This window comes from Haemorhous mexicanus, chromosome 23, assembly GCF_027477595.1.
Source record: "Haemorhous mexicanus isolate bHaeMex1 chromosome 23, bHaeMex1.pri, whole genome shotgun sequence".
NCBI lineage: Eukaryota > Metazoa > Chordata > Aves > Passeriformes > Fringillidae > Haemorhous > Haemorhous mexicanus.
This window is the reverse complement of record NC_082363.1, coordinates 1268630-1291509: the sequence shown is the minus strand read 5'-3', so window position 1 is coordinate 1291509 and position 22880 is coordinate 1268630. Positions and strand designations below refer to the sequence as shown.

General features: G+C 50.0%; 1 protein-coding gene and 2 long non-coding RNA genes across 4 annotated transcripts; 2 read left to right on the top strand and 1 right to left on the bottom strand.

Annotated features, from left to right (window-relative positions):
- Positions 1-9: 9 nt before the first annotated feature.
- Positions 10-12417, bottom strand: LOC132337724 (ATP-dependent RNA helicase DDX19B). The gene is made up of 12 exons (XM_059866526.1): positions 12281-12417; positions 11318-11366; positions 10899-10952; positions 9896-10031; positions 7999-8091; positions 7305-7407; positions 6259-6373; positions 5925-6102; positions 4729-4966; positions 3582-3744; positions 2278-2469; positions 10-1871 (listed from the first exon to the last, which is right to left on the bottom strand). Exons 1-12 carry the CDS (start codon positions 12335-12337, stop codon positions 1810-1812), a joined length of 1440 nt encoding a protein of 479 aa, XP_059722509.1. The 5' UTR covers positions 12338-12417; the 3' UTR covers positions 10-1809.
- On the top strand, positions 12405-15143 carry LOC132337732 (uncharacterized). Its single transcript, XR_009489262.1, has 2 exons — positions 12405-12526; positions 15082-15143. It is a non-coding gene; the product is annotated as an uncharacterized LOC132337732 (long non-coding RNA).
- Positions 15144-15513: 370 nt separating this feature from the next.
- On the top strand, positions 15514-22802 carry LOC132337808 (uncharacterized). Of its 2 annotated transcripts, none has more exons than XR_009489271.1 (3): positions 15514-17253; positions 17457-17608; positions 22637-22802. It is a non-coding gene; the product is annotated as an uncharacterized LOC132337808 (long non-coding RNA). The 2 variants fall into 2 exon arrangements; XR_009489270.1 differs by lacking the exon at positions 22637-22802 and adding an exon at positions 19217-21823.
- Positions 22803-22880: the final 78 nt, after the last annotated feature.

The following is a 22880-nucleotide window of genomic DNA, read 5'->3' as shown; positions in this document are numbered from 1 at the left end:
TCAGCAAAGTGATTGTTCAGTATGTGTTCTTTAATTCCAATTAAAAGTACATTAGAAACAGCACACAGGACCAGCAGCAGCTTCCATGACAATTCAACCCAATACTCTGCTGTCACCAGGTCATTCAACTGTACTAGGAAAGTAGGTGATTAAATCAAGTCTTCCACTCCACACGCAAGCACTCACTCACCTGCCACTTTAAATAGGATTCCAACAGAATAAAAATAGATACACCCCAGAATACAAAAAGTTTAATTTTAAGCTGTTTTTTTTTTCTTCACTAAAGCCTTTATACAAATTGATAAAAGGGTGCACAATTTCCTAAAATTTTAGGTACATTTTAAATGAGCCTTTTTTTACTTGGTAAAAGGATCCATATTCCTGTCTTTGAACAGAATATGATGGCCAAAATTGCAAAGAAAACAATTCAGTTTAAATTTACAATTTATACATTTGTTTTGACATGATTCCCACGCTGAGTAGCAGGCCCATGGCTGCTCATGCATGTCCCATTTCCCCCCAACAAAGAGCTGTGCACCCTAAGTTCTGGTTCAGGAGCCTCCTTCTCCTGGAGACTGGGCTGGGGGAACAGCCCAGAGTGTCCAGCTGTTTTCACAAGAGTGATCTCAACACACAGGAGGCGTCATTCTTCCTTCTCCAGGAGCTGTGAATCCTTCCTTCTCCATGGAACACCCCGGGGCAGGAACCAACAACCTATTTTGCACTATGGAGCACCTCCCACCTGCAATTTGGCTGAGCAATTTGACTCAAAACTCTGGTACTGAAAGGTACTGCAACAGGTAAATTTGGTGTACTAAGGGTACATTTTTTTGGTCAATCCAGGCTATCATGATTTGTTTGTTCTTTTAATCCTGTATCTGATGGGTGAAGCCCAACAGCTCTGTACATTACCCATGCTGAGCTTCACAGCATGGTGCATTTAATCACATGGTGAATTTCATTCACAGAGGTGAATTTAATCAGGCAATCCATTAGTACAGTTCCCTTCATACTGCCCCTCCCAACCCCCCCCCCCCCCCCCACACACACCGTAGCTAGCTTAAACACTTGGGATGAACTTCTGTACTGTCACCACCACCCATGTCACAGAGAGCGGCCATCCCAACAAATCCAGGACAAAGGAAAAGAAAATACTGCCCAGCAAAGCGACACGGCACCTGTGTTTGCGAGTAGGAGCTACTGGAGACATCCTCAGGACAATTTATGGAAGGAAAAGCAGGGCAAATCCATCAGAAAGCCAGAAATGAGTCTTAAAGAGCTCAGGGGAGCGCCAAAGAGAATGACATCCTAGTTTGTACAAGTTAAGTATTTAGCCAAAAACCAGCTGCCTTGTTTGGGGTTTTTAGGGTTTTTTTTTTTTTTTTTTTTTTTTTTTTTTTTTTCTTTCCTTATGTCCATTATATATTCAGCTGTTGAATTTAAACTGATCAGGTTAATGCTGCCCATTATTCCAATTAAAGATAATAATGTTTTTTTTTTCCTTTTAAAATTTTAGGTATTCCCTATTGCCTCTCTTCTGGCAAGTGTATTTCTCAGAATTCCAAAGATCATCCCATTTTAAGGCTAAACTAAGAAATGTTAAAAGCTTCTGTAAACATTTCCTCTTCCTCCCCATAGTTGCACAATTTGAAGTCCAACTGCAATTTTGAACATGAGGTAATTTTTGTGTACTCATATCTTGAAGAGTCCTTTTCGGGACGAGCCAAGAGGCTGTGCCAATCCAAACGCTGATCCAATTGTAGTGGGAGAGCTTCCACAGGAGGGCACATACCAGTTCCAGCAGCTATTTCAGTTATTTATCTTCTCAATTTCATCCAAGTCATCAGTATCCAATTTGTTTATCTTTTTGTCTGGGAAAAAAGAGAAATAGGTCAGATTTCATAACACTGAGCACAGAAAGGAGCGCTGCTCTCCTCAGCTGGACCGGAGTTCTGGTTTACCAGGGAATGTTCATTCAGGTTTTAAAAATACAAATTAAAACTATTTCCTTTTATCAAAGGCCCATCTGGGTACTCCAGTGCTACCCACCCCTGGAACATCCACTTCAAGGACAGCAAACACAGCCTGATTTATTCTGCTCCTGTCTGAGGCAGCAGGTCACAATCCCAAGTGATGCTACACCAAACACTCCTGCTGTGCTCCTCTGCCACCTGTTTAAGGCTCAACAAACACCCTGAGACCTGCTCAGCATCCAACAAGTCAAATTCTGCAGTGATTCAACAGCTTGGAGGAAGGAGAAAGCCTGAGGGTACGTACTGAAATGTTCCTGGATTCTGTTGAGAATATTCATGCTGTGCTTGCTGTCCACCATGTTAATGGCCAGCCCTCGCTTGCCGAAGCGGCCGGTGCGGCCGATGCGGTGCAGGTAGGTCTCGTTGTCTGGATTGCCATCCTTGTCCACAGGCAGGTCAAAATTGATAACAACAGAGACCTGCTCTACATCAATCCCTGACAAAAAGAGAGCATCAGGTTACACAACTTCACTTACGTCTTTCTGCAGCAGGAACAGCCTCCTCACACTCTGAAATGGAGCTTTTCCACAATATCCTCATGGGGTGGAAATAAAAACTATTGAGCTCTTAGGGTAGAGTCCCACTGAAACAGCCAAAGGCACTTAAATATTCGGGAAATTCTACCAGCACTTAAGTATTTCAGAAACTCTCTTCTTCCTTGCAAAGCTCTGAAGATCATTTGTTTTTTTTCCAAGTACGATCCTGTCTTAACTGTTCCAGGATGTCAAATTACACCAGAAATTGCTACTGGGGTAGTGAACTGGATTTCACTGGTTTTCAGTATTCCATACTTGGGCACACGTTCACTGCAAACCCTGAATGTCAGCACACAAGGCAGGCTTGGTGCCAGACTCTCACAGGACGGACTCTTCCATCTCCAGCAGCAGGAAGCCAACAAGCAATCCTGTGTTTGCCCACAGACACACAGTGTAAGGACACCAATTTCTCCCAACTGGAACACCTGAGGATGTGAATTCCTCCTGTGAGCTGGCCAGGGGTATGTGTTATCTTAAGAAGTTCTGCTTCCAGCCCTCCCTGTGTAGCCTTTTTGGGCTACCTAAAAACAGAGGCCAGACAAAAAAAAAGGAATAAAAAGTGGGTGTATTTACTGAAGGGCCTTTAGGTACATTTCGGGCAGACAAAGCCCGCCAGAGGCTACACCCAAAAATGGACTATGGGTCACAGGTTTTTACTCTTTTCTAAGTTTGATTCATTTGCATATTGGGGGTTAATGCTCTAATTACAGCTCCAGGTAATGAAGTCATTTACCCCAGGTTGGCTCCCTCCAGCTCCCTTTTGTTTAATCTCTGGGGCCTGAGGCAGTGAGGTCTCCTTGATTGCCAGGCTGGAGAGAAATTGCTGTGTCTGCCCAAAACTGGAGAACAGCAGCTGGCACTGCCTGTGGAGTTTGGAGTTACACACCAAAGAGCTGCAGGGTCACAAATACATGAAACATACAAAAGCTAAAATCCTAGAGCATCACCTGGCCCCCATTCCTCCTAGGACATCACCAAGAGCATCACCTGACCCCACTCCTCCATATCCTACCTCTGGCACAGACGTTTGTGGTCACCAGCACCTTCTCCTTGCCCTCCCGGAAGCGCTCGATGACGGCCGCTCTCTGCTCCACCATCATCTCCCCGCTGAGCAAGGCCACCTGATGGCCCTCCCTGGAGAGCTCCGCCGCCAGCCACCCCGCTGTCTTCCGAGTCTGCAACACACAGCCAGCCCCACATTTGAGATGGGGTTCTAATGCTGGAAAGTGACAATGAACCTCTCTGGGGGCCCACTGGAAGCTCTGTGGCTGCTCAGTTTTTGTCTCCCTTGCAAACTGTATCAGAAGGAGGACAACACACCTCAGCCACCACAGGAGCCCCTGATTAATAACACATGTTTTCTTTGTGCTCTGCTGCTTGGATTTCACTCTATTGGAGACTGACACTACATGTGTACACTGAAAACCCATGAAACTTGTCACAAAACCACAACTATTCAGCTTGGAAAATGGCAGGGTCAGACCTGAATGTAGTTGTGAAATCCCACAGAGGCTCTGCACAGCCTTGAATTAAACAGTTTTTTGAGCTCCAATTGAGACAGCGTAAAAGCAAACTGCTGCAGCAAATTCCAAACACCTTCACCCTCTCTGAGCTCACTTTGCCTGGCTGTTTGGTGCTGTCAGCACTCATTTTCCCCTAAAAATGATTATGGCAGCTTCCAGAAAAAGAAAACCAAGTCTCAGTATGATTCATAGTGAGACCCCAGAGGTGTATCCTCAATTACCTGAGGGAAATGAAGTCCAGGAACAGCACTGTATCAGCTAGAGAAGCAAAAGACTTCCCAATCCCTCATTATGCCTTATTTTCATCCATTTTCTAACCCCACTTTTTCTTCCTCTTCAGTTCAGAGTTTTGGAATAATGTGCATTACTCTGATCTTTGCTTCACAAGACTTCAGGGATAACAGTGACCATTCAGAAATAAAAAAGTCCAGTGTTGTCTCTTGGATGGACAAACCCAGGGAATCAAACCAGCCAGTGCTAATGTGGCTTTCAGGATTTTACTCAAAGATGGAGCCAGAGAAGCCAAAAAGGGCAATTTTGTTCTCAGTTCCCTTCTGAAAACCGTGTCTGGCTTGGTTTTAGCACTTGCAGACTCTGAGGGGGACACTAGGACTAACACTCCCTGGAAGCACTCACATGGCAGAAGATCATGGCCTGGGCAATGGTGATGGCCCCATAGATGTTACAGAGAGCCCGGAACTTCTCATCTCTGTTATTGCACAGGACATAATACTGCTTGATGGTGTCCAGGGTCTCCTCCTCGCGCTTCAGTTTGATAATGTTTGGGTCAGGAACAACTTTTTGAGCAAACCTCCACACAGAATCCTCAAAAGTGGCTGAAAACAGGAGCATCTGGCAGTCCCTGGGGAGCATTCTGAAAGAGAAATAAGGAGGGTTCCCACACAACACTATCTTCTCCTGATATCCTGATGGAATTCATGCTACAGGCAAAGGAAAACCATAACCCTGGAACCAGTTATTTCATTGGCTGGAAAGACTAAAACCAATCTTACCAACCCATGATCACTCCCTCATGGATCACAGGCATCCAGACTTACCTTCTTAAAGAGGAATAAACCCTGCTCCAGGACAGGATTTTTATTCTGTAAGGTAGCCAAGAAGACCAACTGGATCAGGAATGGTGTGGCCAGCAGGAGCAGGGAGGTCATTCTGCCCCTGTACTTGGCACTGGTGAGGCCACACCTTGAGCACTGTGTCCAGTTCTGGGCCCTTAGTTTGGGAAGGACGTTGAGATGCTGGAGCACATCCAGAGGAGGCAACGAGGCTGGAGAGGGGCTGGGAACACAAACCCTGTGAGGAACCACTGAGGGAACTGGAGGTGTTCAGCCTGGAGAAAAGGAGACTCAGGGGTGACCTTAACTTCCTGAAGGGTAGTTGTAGTCAGGTGGGGGTTGGTCTCTTTCTCCAGGAACTGACAGAACCAGAGGACACAGCCTTAAGCTGCACCAAGGAAATACGGGGTGGATATGAGGAAAAAGTTTATTATGCAAAGAGTGATAAAGTTCTGGAATGGTCTGCCTGGGGAGGTGGTGGAGTCACCATCCTTGGATGTGTTTAAAAAAAGCCTGCATGTGGCACTGGGTTCCAGGGTTTAGTTGAGGTGTTGGGGCTGGGTTGGACTTGATGATCTTGTAGGTCTGTTCCAACCCAGTAATTCTATGTGATTCTGTGTGAAACTGCTTGTCATCCCCTGACAGTGTGCCCCTATGAACCCCCTGGATTAGAACTAATCTGTCATTTCAATCTTGTTGCTTCACTGGTGAGGACACCGGTCCCGACTGCAGCCCCGCTGTCCCTGTGTCCTTCTGTACCTCTGAATGCGGATGCTCTGGTCCTGGTGGCCCTGGGTGGCAATCATCACATCTGCCTCATCCAACACGAACACCTTGATCTTCTTGGGATCTATGAATTTCAGTTTGGAACACCAGTCCAGCACGGTGCCGGGTGTGCCGATTACGATCTGCTCCGAGATCTTCTGCCCTCTCTCCACTGCCGAGACAGAAGGAAGGGCTGCTCTAGGGTGGCTCTGCAGACAGGGAAATGTTTCGGCCCTCTCTGACCGAGCTATTTCACCACCTGACTGCTCTGGTGCGCATGAGGAGCATCATTCCCTCATTCCTGTTTGTGGTGTTTCCCCTTACTCACATTTGTTGCCTCGGACAGCATATGCAAGTTTCAGCTCCGGGTAAAAGTTTCCCATCTGTTCAATCACTTTTCCTGTTTGAAGTGCCAGCTCGTATGTTGGGGAAAGGCACAAACACTGGAGGAACAGAAGGATAATGAGTGAGGTGATCAACATCCAGGGCAACACTATCACACTTACTTTTTAAAACCCTTGTTGAAGTTTTCTTCAAGACAAATATGCAAGTGGCTGAACAGTTTCTCAACCATCTCATGAGGAAATCTGATTTAAAAAGTCCCTCTCCAAGCATTGTCTGCTCTGCTGTCACAGTTACCTTCTCTTCCACCCTAAAGCCACTAACCAAACCCCCTTCAGCCTGCACTATTTCTCTGATTTAAGTCCTCCCAGAAAGATTTAACTCCTCACATGAGGGAAATGGATTTGTAGAAAATTCTCAAAGTTTGATAGAAGGTTCACATAGTATACATTTGTATGTAAACTTTGAGATAAGAAATGTTGACTTAAAAATGTTATAAAATAGGATAAACATTGTTGAGAGAGAAATGGAATGAGAAACAAGTTTTAAAAAATGATTTTATAAATAAGAGCAGATGTTTTGGAGAAACAGAACTATGAAAGATATATTGTAGTAAGACTTATGAGGGGTAATTTTAGATGATTAGTTTAAAGGTATTTGTAGTATGGTGTGATAAAAGCTGATAAGCTAAGAAATGTTTATAATGTATAGTAATTAAGAAATAGTTAGCTTCTGGTTGTGATAGTGTGAATTATAACATCTGTATTATCTCACCCTCACACACTCACAGAGCAATGGCATCCTGTGTGATGCATGGGAAGGACTGACAAGAACAAGCTTTGAGCAAAATCCACATCTTTTGCACTGAAGGCATTTTGATAAATCCCCAAACCTCCACCTCCTGTAAGCAGTTTAAAGAAATAACACCATGGCTCCATCAAGCCATGAATTTAAATGTGAAGGCCTCCCAAGCAGCTCAGGTTCCTTACTAGATGGCACGAGATGCCCTGAAACAGCAACATCCCAGTTTACCTGTGGATACTTGTTCCCAGGCTCAACCCTGCTGAGCATGGCCAGGACGAAGGCGGCTGTCTTGCCGGTACCAGACTGTGACTGCGCGATGAGGTTCTGCGGGCTGGGGGTACAGCAGGCACAGCTCAGAGGGTGAAGCACCATGGTGGCACCTGAATCCTGTCACATTTACACCTGCTCTGGATCGATGGCCAACCTGACCAGCTACGCTCCATGGGGCAGGAATTTCTTCCTGCCCAACACTCTCCGTTGACGCTTCTCAATTATGGAGATTTGGAAGGAGAGCTGTGGTTTTCTCTCAATAATTTCCCATTTCACACGTCTTCCCCAGTGTCTCACTACCTCACATGTTCCAGCTCAGAGTTGTGGAGAGGAAAATCAGCACCTCAACTACTCCTACCCATCCAGGATTTCTGAGCCATTTTGTATTATTTCTTCCCAAACTAATGAGAAAAATGGCAACAACCTCCCAAACCCCACAGCACTGCATGCTCAGTACCAGCCCCAGGAAAAGGACAAATTCAGGGCTGCTGTCACATAGTTAATAACCACAGAAACACTGAGACATGGGAACCCTTTCTCCATACCCTGAGAGTTTCTCTATCACCCTCCTCCCACCCAAAACTCAGGAGCAGCACACCGAACCTTTCAAATCCTTCTATTCTGGTAGGGAGTAGGAAGAATGTGTACATACGGTTCAGCAAGCATCATGGGCAGGGCATTCTCTTGGATCTTAGATGGTCTGTTGAAGCCCATGGCATAGACTCCTTGCAAGAGCTGTGGTTTCCTGAAAAGAGAAATTTTTATATCATGACCTATTTAAGTCCATTTAGTTTTCATTTGTGTACAAAAAGGTGAGAAAAACCCTTGAGAAGACATCCTAGAGCTGTCCCTGCTATAATTCCACCCATGAAACAACTGTGGTCAGCATCTGGAACCATAAGTGACAGCAAGAAGTCTAGACAGGGAGCTTTGCAAAAACCCCTGGATTTAATAAGTCAGCCTGCCTGTCCCAGCTTGAGGGCAAAGCCTGTGTCTAAGGCCAGCACTGCTTGTTCCAAGGCAGCTTTTCAGACAATCCAGGAATCACAGAGCAGAAAGTGTCAATCCTGTCCTTCAGGCCAGTCCCATTTCCTCAGCCATGCCTAATCTTGGTGCCAAAATTATCACTCCTCGATGACTCAAACGTGGGACAAAGCATGAGGAACAGGGTGATGGGATCATGAGATCCTTACAAGGACTTCAGCAAGTCGTGTGGATTCTGTACTACAGCTGAGTGATGCTGGCTCAGGTAAATGACATAATTAGCTCAGTTTGCTGTGGCTACACCTTGTGCTCTGTGGCTGCAAGCCAGCCCTCACACCCAGAACTGTGTGGTGACACTGGCCAGCAAACTCTAATCTGCTGCTTTCTCTCCAGGGAGCTTTCTACTCTCAACAGACACTTGTGTAGACAAGGAGACCCCAGAACAACCTAAATCTGGGTTATGGTTTTGGAAATTCTCAGCTGATGACCCCCAAGCGCTCCCTGGATGCTGTGAGTGCTGTCAGAAGGGCTCTCCTTTCCAAGCAGGTTACAGGTCTCCTGCCCACATTTCCCACTGCAGTAACTCCCCATTCAACACAACATAATTTTGCAAAAATCCTGTATTACTTTCCAACGATGGCTGGAACAAAAGCTCTTTGAAAACGTAACCTTGTGCTGCTCCAAGCAAGGACAGACAAATCCCAACTCTGCACCAGTTGCCAAGGATACCCCGAGTCATAACAAAATGAAGACTCAATTAGGCTGGCTGTCCCTGCCATTAACTCCCTGGGATTGTTTGCCTTTTGAAACACAGGAATGAATTAGTCTAACAGGCACTGCAGGACCTCAGCTTCTTTTTAGAGACATTCAACCACAAACACTAACAAAGCAAAACCTCCTGGCATTTCATGGGGAAAAGGCTCTTTAGCTCCCATTTTGCTGCAGAGCTTGTAGAGCAACAAACCTGAGATCAACACAAGAACAACAATCCCAACAGGAAGCACTCTTCAGCACATTAGTACATATATCCATCAACCATGCCTTAAACAGTTATCATCCCTTGAAAGCTGCAATGGTAGAGGTTTTCAAAGGCAAGGAAGTCAGAAAATACTGGTGTCTCCAGTACATAAATACAGTGCTGCTGGAAAAGATAAGCTGTTCCCTTTGTGCTGTCCACTGCTGTTGTTTCAGATGGAAACCCCCCACCAGGCACCCAGATAAACCAACTCTCCTTGCATTTAAATAATACAAATGATACACTCACTTATTAATGACAGGCTGGCAGTAACTTGATACACAAACCCATGTACTTTTACATGGTATCTCCTATGCCACCAGGGAATTTTTCAGGACATGAGAGGTTCCGACTACCTGATGGGCTCCAAACTCACATCTGCTCTGGCAGTTATAGCAAAACTTCTCTCTCTCAGAGGTTACAAATAAGGCTCCCCATGACACGACAAACTGAAAAATCCAGTTATAAGGAAGCCAATTTAATATATCTGATCCCAGGATGTGACAGCTCCATGCAGAGAAGGCTCTGGCTCATCCCAGCAGGCACTTACAGGCGCAGCTCCTCGAAAGACTTGACAGAGTAGAGGGGTGATGTGGGGTCCCTCTGCAGCACCTCCACCTGATTTGTGGTGTCAACCAGGTTACTGCGGATCAGCTTGTTCAGCAAGGACTGGGCAGCTCTGTCCTCTGGGAAAGGAGGTGGAAAACATGAATCCATCAGTCACAGCCTGTTCCAGGCCTCACTCCCACTGAACTCCTGAGCCACTTAAAAGGGACAAAATCCATCCAAATACTGAAATTCTTCATTAGAGTGTAATGGCTTGAAGAGCCCAAACCTCCTGGATGAGACATTGAGAGATCCCAGAGATTCCCCCATTTAATACCCAGGAAGACAAATCAAATGAGCACTGTTCTAAGGGGGACTTTAACACATCCAGATGTCTGCTTATTAAGATTCTTTCAGCTTAGCATCTACCTGGGACAGGGTAAGGCCTCCTCAACCCTCACTCTGACATGTGGACAGACACCTCCCAGGGTTTTCTTTTTAAGGAAGGTTTGAGGATAAATGGTACTTTAAAAGATTTCAGAGCTGAAACACAAGGGTTGAGGATAAGAGAGATCTAAATGAGGTTAAACTGCTGCACTTTGGGGTTTTGCTACTAAATCTGTTTCCTAAAACCACCTTCTAAAAGAACGTGAGCCTTCACCCACCTCTGAGCAGCCACTGCATAAACGCAACTTGTTGGTTGCTACAGCAATCCCAGCTCCAGGTTATCCAACTGCTCCTGTATCCAGTCCTGCCTTGAAAATACTGCTATCCCCTTATTTCTCTCCACTCTAATACAGTAGTCTCCCAAGTTATTACAGGACACAATGCCTTTAAAAGTGTTATGGAGGAAGGACATGTCTTACAATTAAGTCCTTGGGGCAGGATACAAGATCAGCGGTCCTGAGACATAAGGCAGACTTACTTTAAGTATATATTAAATCAATATAATTATAATGAAATTAAATTAATTTTCTTGCCAAAACTTTTTTGGGGAAGACACTTACCCTTCTCCTCATCCTCTGTCTTCTCCACATTGTCATCTGCCTTGACAACGGCACCTGAATGGGAGCAGGTTGGGGGGCACAGGTGAGCTCAGGCCTCGGGGGCAGCCCACACCCCCAGAGCTTTGGAACATCCTGGGAAAAGCTACAAAAAGCTCATTTTCCTGAGGAGAACTGCCCTGCTCCACTGCTGTGCAGAGGAAACCCAAGCATCAGCTCCAAGTGCAGTTTAGCAACCATGCCAAAAGATTTTGCTTACACAGCTCCCTGAGAAACCAAAATATTTAGTCTGTGCTGCTGTTTAATCTCAGCTCTTCTGGAATCTCATGATTTATCAGGAATTTACTTTGGCAGCAGTGCACTGAACCCCCACAGGGAAACACTGCCCCCTTTCCAAGCCCATCTGAGCAGCTGGAACTCACCATTGGCATCTGGTTTGGTTTTTTCATCCTTCAGGTGTAAAGTGCTCAACTAGAAATGAGGAAAAACACAAAATCAGAGAAATTCAAATATAGCTCCCTATATTTTAATTCCAGCCAGGAAAACGTGAGCTTTGGATTTATCAAGTATTGCACAAACCCTGCTCAGCTGGAAGGGATGAAGACAAAAGAAGAACTTGATTTCAAGAGTTTTAATACAACTATTTCTAAGCAGGAGTTTTAACGGAAATACAAGTTTTTTAAACTGTAATGACAACACAGGGAAGGGGTTGTTTTTTGTCCTGTAGCCTCCACTCCCCAGTAACTCTGCTGATGGAAAATGGGAGAAAATCAGCATTCCAGGATGGAAACGGGAACTGTGCCTTGTCCTGGCCGGCACAAGCTGCCCCAGGATGAGTTTGTTTCACACCTGAAATGTGCAGGGAAAGCAGCCCCGAGGGTCTTCCCCACATCCTCAGTGAGTGTTCTGCATCCAAGCACAGAAAAAACAGAAAACAATTTTTCTGAGGTACAAAGTTACATCTTTTCATTAAAAAATATGAGAGAAAGAGGAATTTTTTTGGATGCTGGAAGACAGAGCTGAGGCTGGGTGAGTGCCTGAAGCGGTGCAGTGTCTGGATGGAGGGTGAGGGGGACCGCAGGGACGTCTTTGCCCTTTGGATACGCAAAAAATGGATGAAGGCGAAGAAATTTTAAAAATGATGGTAAACAAGTAAGTAAATAAATAAATTGGGGGTTTTGCTTACAAAGGAAGAACCCAGGCCCAGGGATAATCGGATACCCCGGGCCCTCCCTGCCCCCGTGGCAGAAAATGGGGCGAGAAAGGGTTTCTGCGATCGCTGTTTTCTGTGAGGAGGCGGCGTGGGCCGCGCGGCCCGGGGGACCCCGCGCCGCTGGACCGGGCCGGGCCATCCCGAGCCCCCGCGGGCCCCAGCGCGCACTCACCGACTCGGCCGCCGCCTCCTGCTCGTCCACGGCCAGGGCCCACGAGTCGGTGGCCATGGCCGGCCCGGGGTGGCCGCAGCAGCCGCGATGGCGCCGGGCGGGAGCGGCGCCTGCGCGCCCGCGACACCGCCCCGACACCGCCCGGACCCGCGAACCGCGGCCGCGCACCGGCGTTCCGGGGGCAGCGCGTTCCGGGAGCGGAGGGGAGAGGGGACGGGGGATGAGGAGTGACATCGAGGGTCTGAGGTGGGGAGAGGTGGACACGGGGTGGGGTGAGGCTGTGACTGACTCTGTGTGGGCTGAGGCTGTGAGTCTGTGGGGCTGTGAGCCCTGTGTGTCCTGTGTGGGCTGTGAGCCCTGTGTGCCTTGTAGGGCTGTGAGCCCTGTGTGGAGTGTGGGGCTGTGAGCTCTGTGTGCCCCGTGTGCGGTAGTGGGGCTGTGAGCTCTGTGGGGCTGTGAGCCCTGTGTGCCCTGTGGGGCTGTGAGCCCTGTGGGTCTGTGAGCCCTGTGCAGTGTGGGGCTGTGAGCCCTGTGAGCCCTGTGGGGCTGTGAGCCCTGTGCAGTGTGGGGCTGTGAGCCCTGTGAGCCCTGTGGGGCTGTGAGCCCTGTGCAGTGTGGGGCTGTGAGCCCTGTGAGCCCTGTGCAGTGTGGGGCTGTGAGCCCTGTGTGCCCTGTGGGGCTGTGAGCCCTGTGGGTCTGTGAGCCCTGTGCAGTGTGGGGCTGTGAGCCCTGTGCAGTGTGGGGCTGTGAGCCCTGTGAGCCCTGTGGGTCTGTGAGCCCTGTGGGTCTGTGAGCCCTGTGCAGTGTGGGGCTGTGAGCCCTGTGAGCCCTGTGGGGCTGTGAGCCCTGTGCAGTGTGGGGTTGTGGGGCTGTGTGCCATGTGGGTCTCTGAGCCCTGTGCCCTGTGGGGCTCTGAGCCCTGTGTGCCCTGTGGGGCTGTGAGCCCTGTGCAGTGTGGGGCTGTGAGCCCTGTGTGCCCTGTGGGGCTCTGAGCCCTGTGCAGTGTGGGGCTGGGTGCTCATGTCCCCTGTATGTTGACATACAGGGGACATGAGCACTGTGGTCAGGGGCCTGGTGCCCTGAATGCTGTGGGGCTGAGATCAGGACCCTGCTATGATCTGGGTGTCAGCCCGTGTCTCACATGATGTGGGGCTCAGTCCCCTGTGTGACGTAGCCATCCCTGGGGGTCAGGCCTTCCATGTGGAGTGGGGCTGGGGCTGTTCCCCCTGTCTGGTTTTGGGCTGGGGGTCAGGCCCTGCCGTGCCATCTGGTGTGAGGCTGCAGCTTCTGTTTACCATAGAAAGGAGTCCCTTTGGGAGCCAGGGCTGGGGGAAAATCACACAGACACTGTGACATTTGTGAGGGAACTGCAGCTCCACAGAGGTCTGTGGAACAGGGGTGGAGGTGAAAACAAGGTTGGAGAATGAGTCATGGAGGTCTAGAAGTGACAGGAGCTGCAAGAGTAATTTCCGTCCTGTCTCTTGCTGTAGGGCAGGAGCAGCTTAGACTTGGTATCAAACCTGTTCTTTGAAGGTCCTGGAATAAAGAAGAGTAAAAGGGAAAGTAGAACTTGAAAGAAGTGTGGGAAGAGCCTGTGGGATTTCTTTGCTGGGCTGCTATTCCCTTCCTTGAACCTTGTTTGATAGAGCAGCTTTCAAGGATGGTCTGAATTTGTGTTTTTATTCCATGCAGCAGAACTACTAAAATGACCAAGCCTGCAGGCATCAGCCACAAGTTCCCAAACCAAGGATTATTTCCCTGACTCAATACTCCCCCTCCACTTTAATGGAGACACTTCATTTGTTCCCACAGCCTAAAACTTCCAACTGAACTGTTCTTTCTGTGCTGAGAAATCTTATCCCAGGCGGGGCAGGACCCTTCAGTGCTGCTCTCTTCACACCAACCATGGTTGGTTTTTTCCTTAAAACTAAACCCTGTATTATCAAATATTATCATCTGATATTTTTCCATCTAATTCAGTTTTCTGCGTGGAGGTGGTAGCCCTATGTCCCTCAATCTGTGGGGATCCTTCCCCAGCCCCACTCGTGAATTTTGGGGTCTGTATTTGAAGCTGTATTTGTGGAGGGGACATCATAGCGTTTTTTTCCATGGCAACAGGAGGATGCTGAACACTGGAGCTGAACGCAGGGAGATTTTCAATGGGAACAGAGCAGGCAGCCAAAGGCAACTCTGAGACATTAATTAGTTAATTAGCGTAAAAATAAAGATGAATGTGGGAAATCCCAGAGGCTGACAGGCTCATGCTTCCAGTTTAATGTTTTTTTGCAGACACACCTCCCATAAACACATTTAATTGGGACTAGTCCCATTTTAGAGAGGGGAAAACAGAGGTACTGAGAAGAAGACAACTGTGATCAGGCAACATTGGCTGGGGGCAGATCCTTCCAATGCCTCCCTTCTGCTCCTTGACCTTGGCTGCAATCATTCCTTGGGATTTTCAGGGCTGTGCAGCCTGTCAGTGAGGTGTGACTGCGCTGGGTGTTTCTCTGTTCTGTCCACGAGGAAGGACTTTTCTCCTCAGTCTCCAGAGCAGGGATGGGCTCCTGGAGGTGTGGGTTTCCTGTTCCATGCAGGGTCCTTGATTTTGCTGGAGACTCTGCTGTCATACAATTACATATTTATTCATTTCAACATGAGATAAATATTCAGATTCGTTTAAATAAATGCTTATTTATTTAAACCAGCAGACTTTGGCTGTGTGGAATGAGAGAGCTCACAATGGTGGAGATTGAATGGTGAAATTCCAATGAAATTACCTCTTCTCCTTACACCCCAAACAGGTCAGAGTCTTCCTTGCCCACACACAAACGTGCTGCAAAGAGGAGGAAGAGGAAGAAGAAAAGGAGGAAAAGAATGAGGAGAAAGGTGAGGAGGCGGAGGAGGCAATCCCTGCCCAGCCCTGTGTCATCACTTTTTAATCATCACATTCTCCCCACAGAGTGATTATTTGTTTCTTAAGAGCATTCCAGGCTGAGGGAAATGGCATTTACATACAGAGCACACATGGAGATTATGGGAAGTGCTCGTTGCTGTCCATCCAGCAGGAGATTTGGTTTAGTATTGTTTTTTTCTGGTTTTTTTTTTTTTTTTTTTTTGGTGGTAGTGGTGGTGGTTTTGGGTTTTTTTGGTTTTTTTTTTCTTTTTTTTTTTCTTTTTTTTTTCTTTTTTTTTTTTTTTTGTAACTTTTGAGCCCATCTGAATCTCCCAGCACAAGAGCACCCCACTTGAACACTTGAGTGAGCTGGGTAATAAGCCTGGAAAACCTGTCCCGTGCTTGGCCAGTCCCAGAATCCACCCAGGCATGAACCAGGACTGAAAATCTTCCTCTGTGGTGGTTAGAGGTGCTGCTGTTGCCCGGCCCCAGGTGGGTAAAGCCACAAGCTTCAAGATGGCACTTAGAGTGACCTCAAATGCTACTTTTAGCTTGTCCCCTCCCCGGTTTTGCCTCATTTGTACCCATCCCATTCCCCACTGCTGGCCCTCATCCATGGTGGGGTGTCCTGGGCAAAGCCAGCCTGGAGAAGATGAGAGGAACAAACACCAGCTGGAGGCCCCTGTGAGCTGTTCTGGGCAGCACTTTTGATCACTGTGGTAATGCAGTTTCAGCATCAGCGCTAAATATTAATTCCCCCCCAAACAACTCCATGTGTGTCTTCCTGAGGTCTCACACTTGCCTCATCCACCATGTCAGATGCTGCTTTATCTTCTAAACAAATACCCTGGTGCTACCACGTTTGTTGGTTTGAATCCCAGGATTTCTCCTGGCATATGTTATTTTCTTCCCAGAAGCCACAAGCCCTGTAAACAAACGTTTACAGGCACTGGGAACACGGGACCTGCATTTTTCCATGGCTGACTTATTTGTCTGGCAAGAGCCATAAATTCTGGAGGGTCAGGGCTGAAGTCAGCCCTGGGAGCTGGGCTTAAGAAAAAATTATTGGACAGGCATTTGTTTGTGGAGTTTCTTGCCATTTCCTCTAAAACACATTATTCTTGGGGAAGACGATGGGTTATTAGGGGTGTCACATGTCTGGTCCCCCTGTTCCTACAGCGTAGATGTGTCCTTGGAGACCAGGGGGAGAAAGAGGAGCTTTACCCTCGGTGTGCTCTGATCCAGGCTTGGTGTCCAGCTCTGCTTTGGGGCAATGTCCAAGTCTGTGTCCCCCCCAGTTGCCTCAGTTTCCCCTTTCTACAAGTTGTTTTTCCTGGGTTTAAGTGTAAGTTGCTCAGGGCAGGGACAGTATTGCATCAGAGTCATCCCTCAGTGACAGCATTGCTCCTGTGGGGAGGGTCCTTCTAGACCCCCATGGGTGGGGGCTGTGGTTGAGGGGCTTGGGTGTTGCTGGGGAGGAGAGGGTACAGGAGCTGAGATGGGAATGGGGGCAACAGCAAGGTTAGAAGAGAGATCCAGCCTAGGGCTGCAGAGGAGGCCAGTGAGCAGTGATGCATCCTGATTTTGGGGGGCTTGAGGGTGCTTTCCTACCTTTGAAAGAGAAAGGGGATGACAAAGGTGAATGCGGTGGGTTCTTCCCCTCCCGGCAGCTGCTGCGGAAAATCCCGGGGAGATAAATCGTGGGAATGGGTAAGGGGAGTTTCAGCCTCTTTTTTCCACCAGCCTGCCCAGCTCAGGGGCATCTCCTCCGCCCGGATGGACTTCGCCCCTCGCCCATTCTCTCCCCCGTAGCCCCCGGGCTCAGGAGGGGAGCCGAGGGGAGGGGGAACCGCCAGGGTGTTCGAGGGGATTGTCATGGTTACCTCCCTGACAAAACAAATGGCTCCACTGGGTGATGATGGTGATGGTCACCCAGACAGCTCCGGACACCTTGAGTCAGCGGTGGGGGCGAGAGACCCACCCTGGGGATCCAGAAGCCCCCCATCCCAGGGGAGCCAGACACCCTCCCGGCTCCGGGCAGAGCCTCCCCGCCGGAGCACATGTTGCTGCAGCCCGTTCGGTAAGACCCTTCCTCGCCCCCCTGGGACTCCCTGGTTTCCCCCAGCCCCGCTGCCCGGTGGGGAGGGTCCGGGGGGTGAAGCCACCGGTTGCTGAGGTGGCTGGTGGTGCAGCGCTCCCCCACCCCTAACCCCGGCGCTTGCTCCTCTCCCTCTCTCCCTCCCTTTCCCTCTCTCCTCATCTCCCTCTCTCCCTGTCTTCCAGAGACAGCGCTCCGCAGCCGTGCCTGTCGCTTTCGGGATTCCTCCTGCTCCTCCTGCCCTCCCCAGCCCAGCCGCAGAGGGGCTGGAAGACTGGATGAAGTTGCTCCAACCCCCCCATCCCTTTCTTCCTTCTCCTCCTCTCTCCCAGGAAAGGTAAGAAAAGCAGTGGCTACTCTCCAGTTGCTCCTGCACCTTTTTAGCTCCGCAGGGGTGGGTGTGAGGGGGGTGTGTGTGTGTCACTTCCCAAGGCTGTGCACAATCCCAGCACAAAGCTGCTCACTGAAGAGATCCCTGTCATAATATTTGTGCAGGCACAAGCCCACACTTTGCAAGCTGCTGCTTCCCAGCCTTGCTTTTTCCCAGCTGGATGGTGAATCCTGGAACATCCCATCCCTCCCCAAAAATTGTACAGACTTCAGTAGTGACTGTGTCCATCTCTGTGCAGGCAGAGGACAGGGAATGGATGGGGGGATGATGCTGGGGGTGATGGGCTGTTGCTGTCCTGGGCAGCCAAGTGGGATAACCCATATGTGGACACACTGTTTGGGGAAAGAGGAGTGACCTTGGCAGGGGGAGGGGGGCTGATCCCCCCAGTAAGGGTCAAAACACTGAGACCTGGCTGGAATCCACCACATTGGCTGGGGCAGAGCAGGTCAGGGGTGGATGGAGAAGGGCTGTGCTGCTCCTGGGGACCCTGTGTGTCTCCTTCGATCTGGATGCCCCCCAAGCAGGAAGCAGGCTGCCTGGTAGGTTTAGCCTAGCTGAGGGGTGTCTGGGCCAACACCCCCTCTGGCTCAGGCTGGGGATCTTCCCCCCAGCTGTGAGCCCAGCAAGGTGGGGGTTAACTAACCCTTGTGTCAGAAATGTGTGATTAACAGCTCTAGGAAGGGGCTTGGGACAGGAATCCAAGTCTGTGACACCCAACTCTGGGGCCAGACTGATGGTCCAAGATACTTGCCAGGGTTATGGCTGACAATCCCCAAAGTCTATCTCTGCCAGGGCTGTCAGTCATGGCCCAGCATGGCACTGTGTCACCTCAGGAAGGAGGACCTGGCTGCTTCCACTGGGCTCTGGCAGGAGAAGTTGCTTCCCAGCCTTTCCCCAGTTTCCATATCTGAGGCCTCATGGTGTCCTTGGGACCAGCAATCCTTGTCACTGCTGTGGCAGTGGGGGCCCTTGTTGTCATCCTTTGGGGATGCAGTGGCCATTTTCCTGGTTTTCCATTAAATGGGATAGTCCACTTGCAACTTGAGGCAAGGGGAGGCTGGAGATGGAAGTATAGTTCCTGTAGCTTTTGCTGAGAGTATCTCACAGGTCTGCCATGGTGGATCCATGGCTCTTTCAGATAGGACAGTGTGCTATGGGTGCTCTTTCAAACCCCATTTCCTCCTCTTCCTAGAGATATTTAGGGCATTGATCCCAGTTTCCTGGCCAGGTTTGAGCCTTGTGCTTTGGGAGAAAGCAGCTGGAGGGCTCCTGCATGTCTTAGTCATGACCTGCAGTGATGTGGGTCAGGTAGGTGAAGTCAGGGGTCCCTCAGCAGCTCCCTGAGCCTTGCTGCTCCTGAAAACCAGGGAAAATTCCCAAGGGTGACTCTACTTGAGAGCCCTGAAAGTTTGGGAAGTGCAAGGCTTCTCCTGTCTTGGATTTGCAAACAGGAGGGAGTTTGTTTCCCCGTGGAGATTGCCCTGGAATGCTGATGGGAGGCTGTGGTGCAACAGGCATCCTTGGCCAGCTCTGTCCACCTGCACATCTCCACAGGGCGCTCCGGCTGTCGTCATCCCAGCGAGCCACTGGATGTCAGTGTTGATTGAGACAGACGACGTGGAATGAATATTTTACCCAGCTGCAGAAAACCAGGCGTCCTCTGAGCAGTGAGGATGTGCCCCAGGTCTAGCTCGGACGTGGAGGCGAGATCTTCAAGGGAAGGCGCTTGTGGCCTGTCGGGTTTACAGCAGGGCGGGGCAGTGATTCAGCTGCTCAAAAATGCGTCTGATGCAAGGTGTGACACCAGGGCTGGGCTTGACACGGCAGCCTTCCTGTCCTGGGGGGCAGAAGCAGCCGAGCTGCCACTGATTTCTGCCCTTCAGGCAGCAGGGCTGGGTGGAGCTGTGTCGGGTTTTATCCCAGGTCCTGCTTTGACTCTCCCTATCCTGTTGTCAGCTGTGGATGCCGCAGATCCTGTGGTGTGGTACAGCTGGGACCCCATCCCACTCCTGGGAGTCGGGTCCTGCCAGAAGCCAGGCTGTGTGCTCACAGTTTTGCCTATTTTCCTTTTCAATGCATGAAAATACACCTCGGAAGAGCATTACTCTGCCCCTGCCTTTACTCCACGTGCTCAGACAGATTTTTTGAGGGCTCATTAGTGCTTAGAGACACAGACGGCCACCCAGAAAGCTCCAAGCAGTGCTTCAGTCCCCACCCCCGTTTTTCAGGCACGTTAACACCTTTTCCCATTCCATAAAATCCAGCTCCAGCCTCTCGGGAGTGCTGGGACAGACGCTGCAGCCCTGTGAGGGGCTGGAGCCTGTGCTCCGGCTCACAGCCCTGCGCTCCCTGCGCATCACCGGGACGTCGCAGCTGCAGCAGTGCCTTCCCTGTCAGTCGGACACAGGGTTTGGCCGAGGGTATTGCCTGCAGTGGGATGATCACACTTCCGTGTCTCCTTCCCCTCTGTGGCCAGGAAGATCAGTGGATTGTCATGGAAAGGAAGGGGGGGGAAAAAAGATCGATCCAGTAGCAGCCTAGTGTGCCAGGTCCAGAGCACAGCTGGCCAAGGGACAATGTCTGTCCCCAGCCCTGAGGTACTCCCTAGCTGATGGGATTACAGGTGTATTTTGAGGGCTGAAAGTAGCAACCCTCAGTGGTTTCCCTTTTTCCTGGGATGCCAGATGCGAGGTCGGGAGGCACCTGGCCAGCTCTGTGGGATGGCCCCATGCCTGCTGTGTGCAGGAGGCAGGACATGTTTGGTGGCAGTGAGGGGACATACTGAGGACTGGGTGTGTCTAGGGGTACCCTGTGCAGCGTTAAGCTGTTGGTAATTTTTTTGGGATGCAGGGTCCTGCCAGGTCCCATCCTGAGAGTCCAGGCCCCGTGGCCTTAACAGAGACTGAGTGCACATCCCAGAGCAGCAAAGGCAGGATGGGGAGCAGGCAAGGGGCCAGTGCCGAGCTCCTGGGTGGCACAGGGGTGAGATTCCAGCCTTCCCACTGCTCTCCCTCACTCCAGCCTTTCTGCTGCTCTCCCTTTCCATGCTGCAGTCACTTGATGGCGTTGGTGACACAAGCTGTGTGAAGCAGCCCCATGGCTCTGCTGGCAGCATCCCCTATCAAAGAGTTTTTGCCAGGAAGAGCCCTCTGAGCCCTCCCTGTCCTTGTGGGGCCGATTTTTTGGCTGGCACAGCAGTGAGAGCTGATGAGAGAGCCAGGCTCCTCTGAGCCACCTCTGAGCTGCAGGAGTGGTGCAACTTTCCTGGCTGGATTAAACAGGACATGGCACAGGGCTGTGCATCTCACAAAGGGTCCCTTAGTGCTTCTTCTGGCCCAGCTGATGCAGAAATCCCTGCTGGCAAGTGGTTTCCATGGGAGCTAGGTTCCCAATCTTCCATGAGTGCAGGAGATGTGAGGGGCATGGATCTCACCCATGGCTCTGTACTAAGTCCCCAGTTCCAAGCTGAAGTTATGCTCCTGGAGCCCAAATTCACCCCTCTGGCAGTCCTGTGATGAATTCCTGTTGTGCCAAGCTGTTAGAGAGCTTCTTCCCGTTATTAATTCTTCCCTAAGGTAAAATCATTCTCCCTCCTTCCTCCCTCACCTGGCATTTAATCACTTCCCAATACCTTCATGGCCTCTGCCACATATTGAAGTGAGGGGACCTTCACTGTCTCTCCCTGTGGCAGGTGAACCCTTGCCAGCTCCTGCCTTCCCAGTCCCTGTTGGCATGGCTTGGAGCATCCTGGTGTGGGATGGCCTCCCCTGGCTCAGGTGGGACTCCATCCATCTCCTGACTGTGGGGGTTGCATCCCCATGGATGCATCTCCAACCTCCCTGGGCAGCTCCTGGCGTGAGCAGCATTTGTGCTGGAAGGAAGGGTGGATTAAATCCGGAATTTAAGGTTTTTGGCCGGGATTCAGGGGCGTGCCTTGGGATTACTGCCCTCCATCATCATCTTCGCTGCTGTTTCCTGTGCTCAGTTTCCCCGGCTGCTCTCCCCCATCCTGGACAGCCCTTCTTGCTCTCCCTGGCTCTCCCTTTGTATTTTCTGAGCACCGTTTTCCTGCCCGAGCACTCATCGAGCTTGTGGCCTTGATGTCTTCTGTGGCATTTGCATATAAAGGTGGGCTTTAATAAAGCAGGAATGAGAAATGGATGTATTTCAGTGCTGCTGGCTTCTCCTGGGCCTCGTAAATCACGGCATGAAGCATTGCAGAGCCAGCCAGGGAGAACTGCTGCCTAGCAACTTCTCCTGGTTCCCTGTGGGAGCAGGTTGGGGCCCTAAAATCCACCTGAAAAGTCTTCTTTAAAACCCTGAGGCCTGGGGGAGAGGAGCTGTAATGGAGGAAAACCTGCTTAGGGAAAAGAGTTGGAATGTAATTGGCATAGAGGAGTCACTTTGCATCTGAATGTGTCGGCTGAGCACAGGGAGGGATGAGTCAGCCTGTGCAGGAAGGATCTGGAGATGCAGGACAGCAGAGCAAAGGCACTTCCCTGTAATCAGCAAGGATGAGGATGGGCAAGGGCATGGGAGGGCAGGAGCGTGTATGGCTCTGCCTGCCTACTCTTCCTTCCCCAGGGGGAAGGAAAACTCATGATCATAGTCTTATCCCGGAGAAAGTTGTTGGTTTGGAGAATAATGAGGAGAAAAAGGGACAGAAAAAGATGTTAACCTGTACTGCTCAAATTCCAGCAGTGTGGGAGGTGGGGACTATGCACCTCCAGGGCTGTCTGTCCCCAGCCAGGGAAGTTTCATCTCAACCTCCTCCCTTGTGCCAGTGGGGATTTGGGGCAAAGGTTTGCCTTGTGTCTTCCCATTGGGGTCTTGCTTCATCCCCATCACTGCAGTCATCAAACCCAGGTCTCATCCTGTCCCAGGTCACTCAGGGCTTCAGAATGAGGTGGCAGAGCCATGCAAACATTTTGGGCACTTGGGGCTCCACATCCATTCTCACCTTTCTCTCTCCAGCTCCTCACCATCACCCAGAGCTCCCCAGGAAGATGCCAGGGCTGATTAACCGGGTGACCCTCTCCCAGCTGCCCCTCATTGCGTCTGAGGTGACATCCTGCATCAGTGGCTATGCCTTTGGGATGACAGCCCTGCTCACCTACCACAACCCAGACCCTCAGGCTTTGGAAGGCAAGTTTTAAGGAGTGAAGCTTGGAATGTGAACTTTAAAGTCAGAATATGTCAGTTCTGGGTTTCTGTGCAT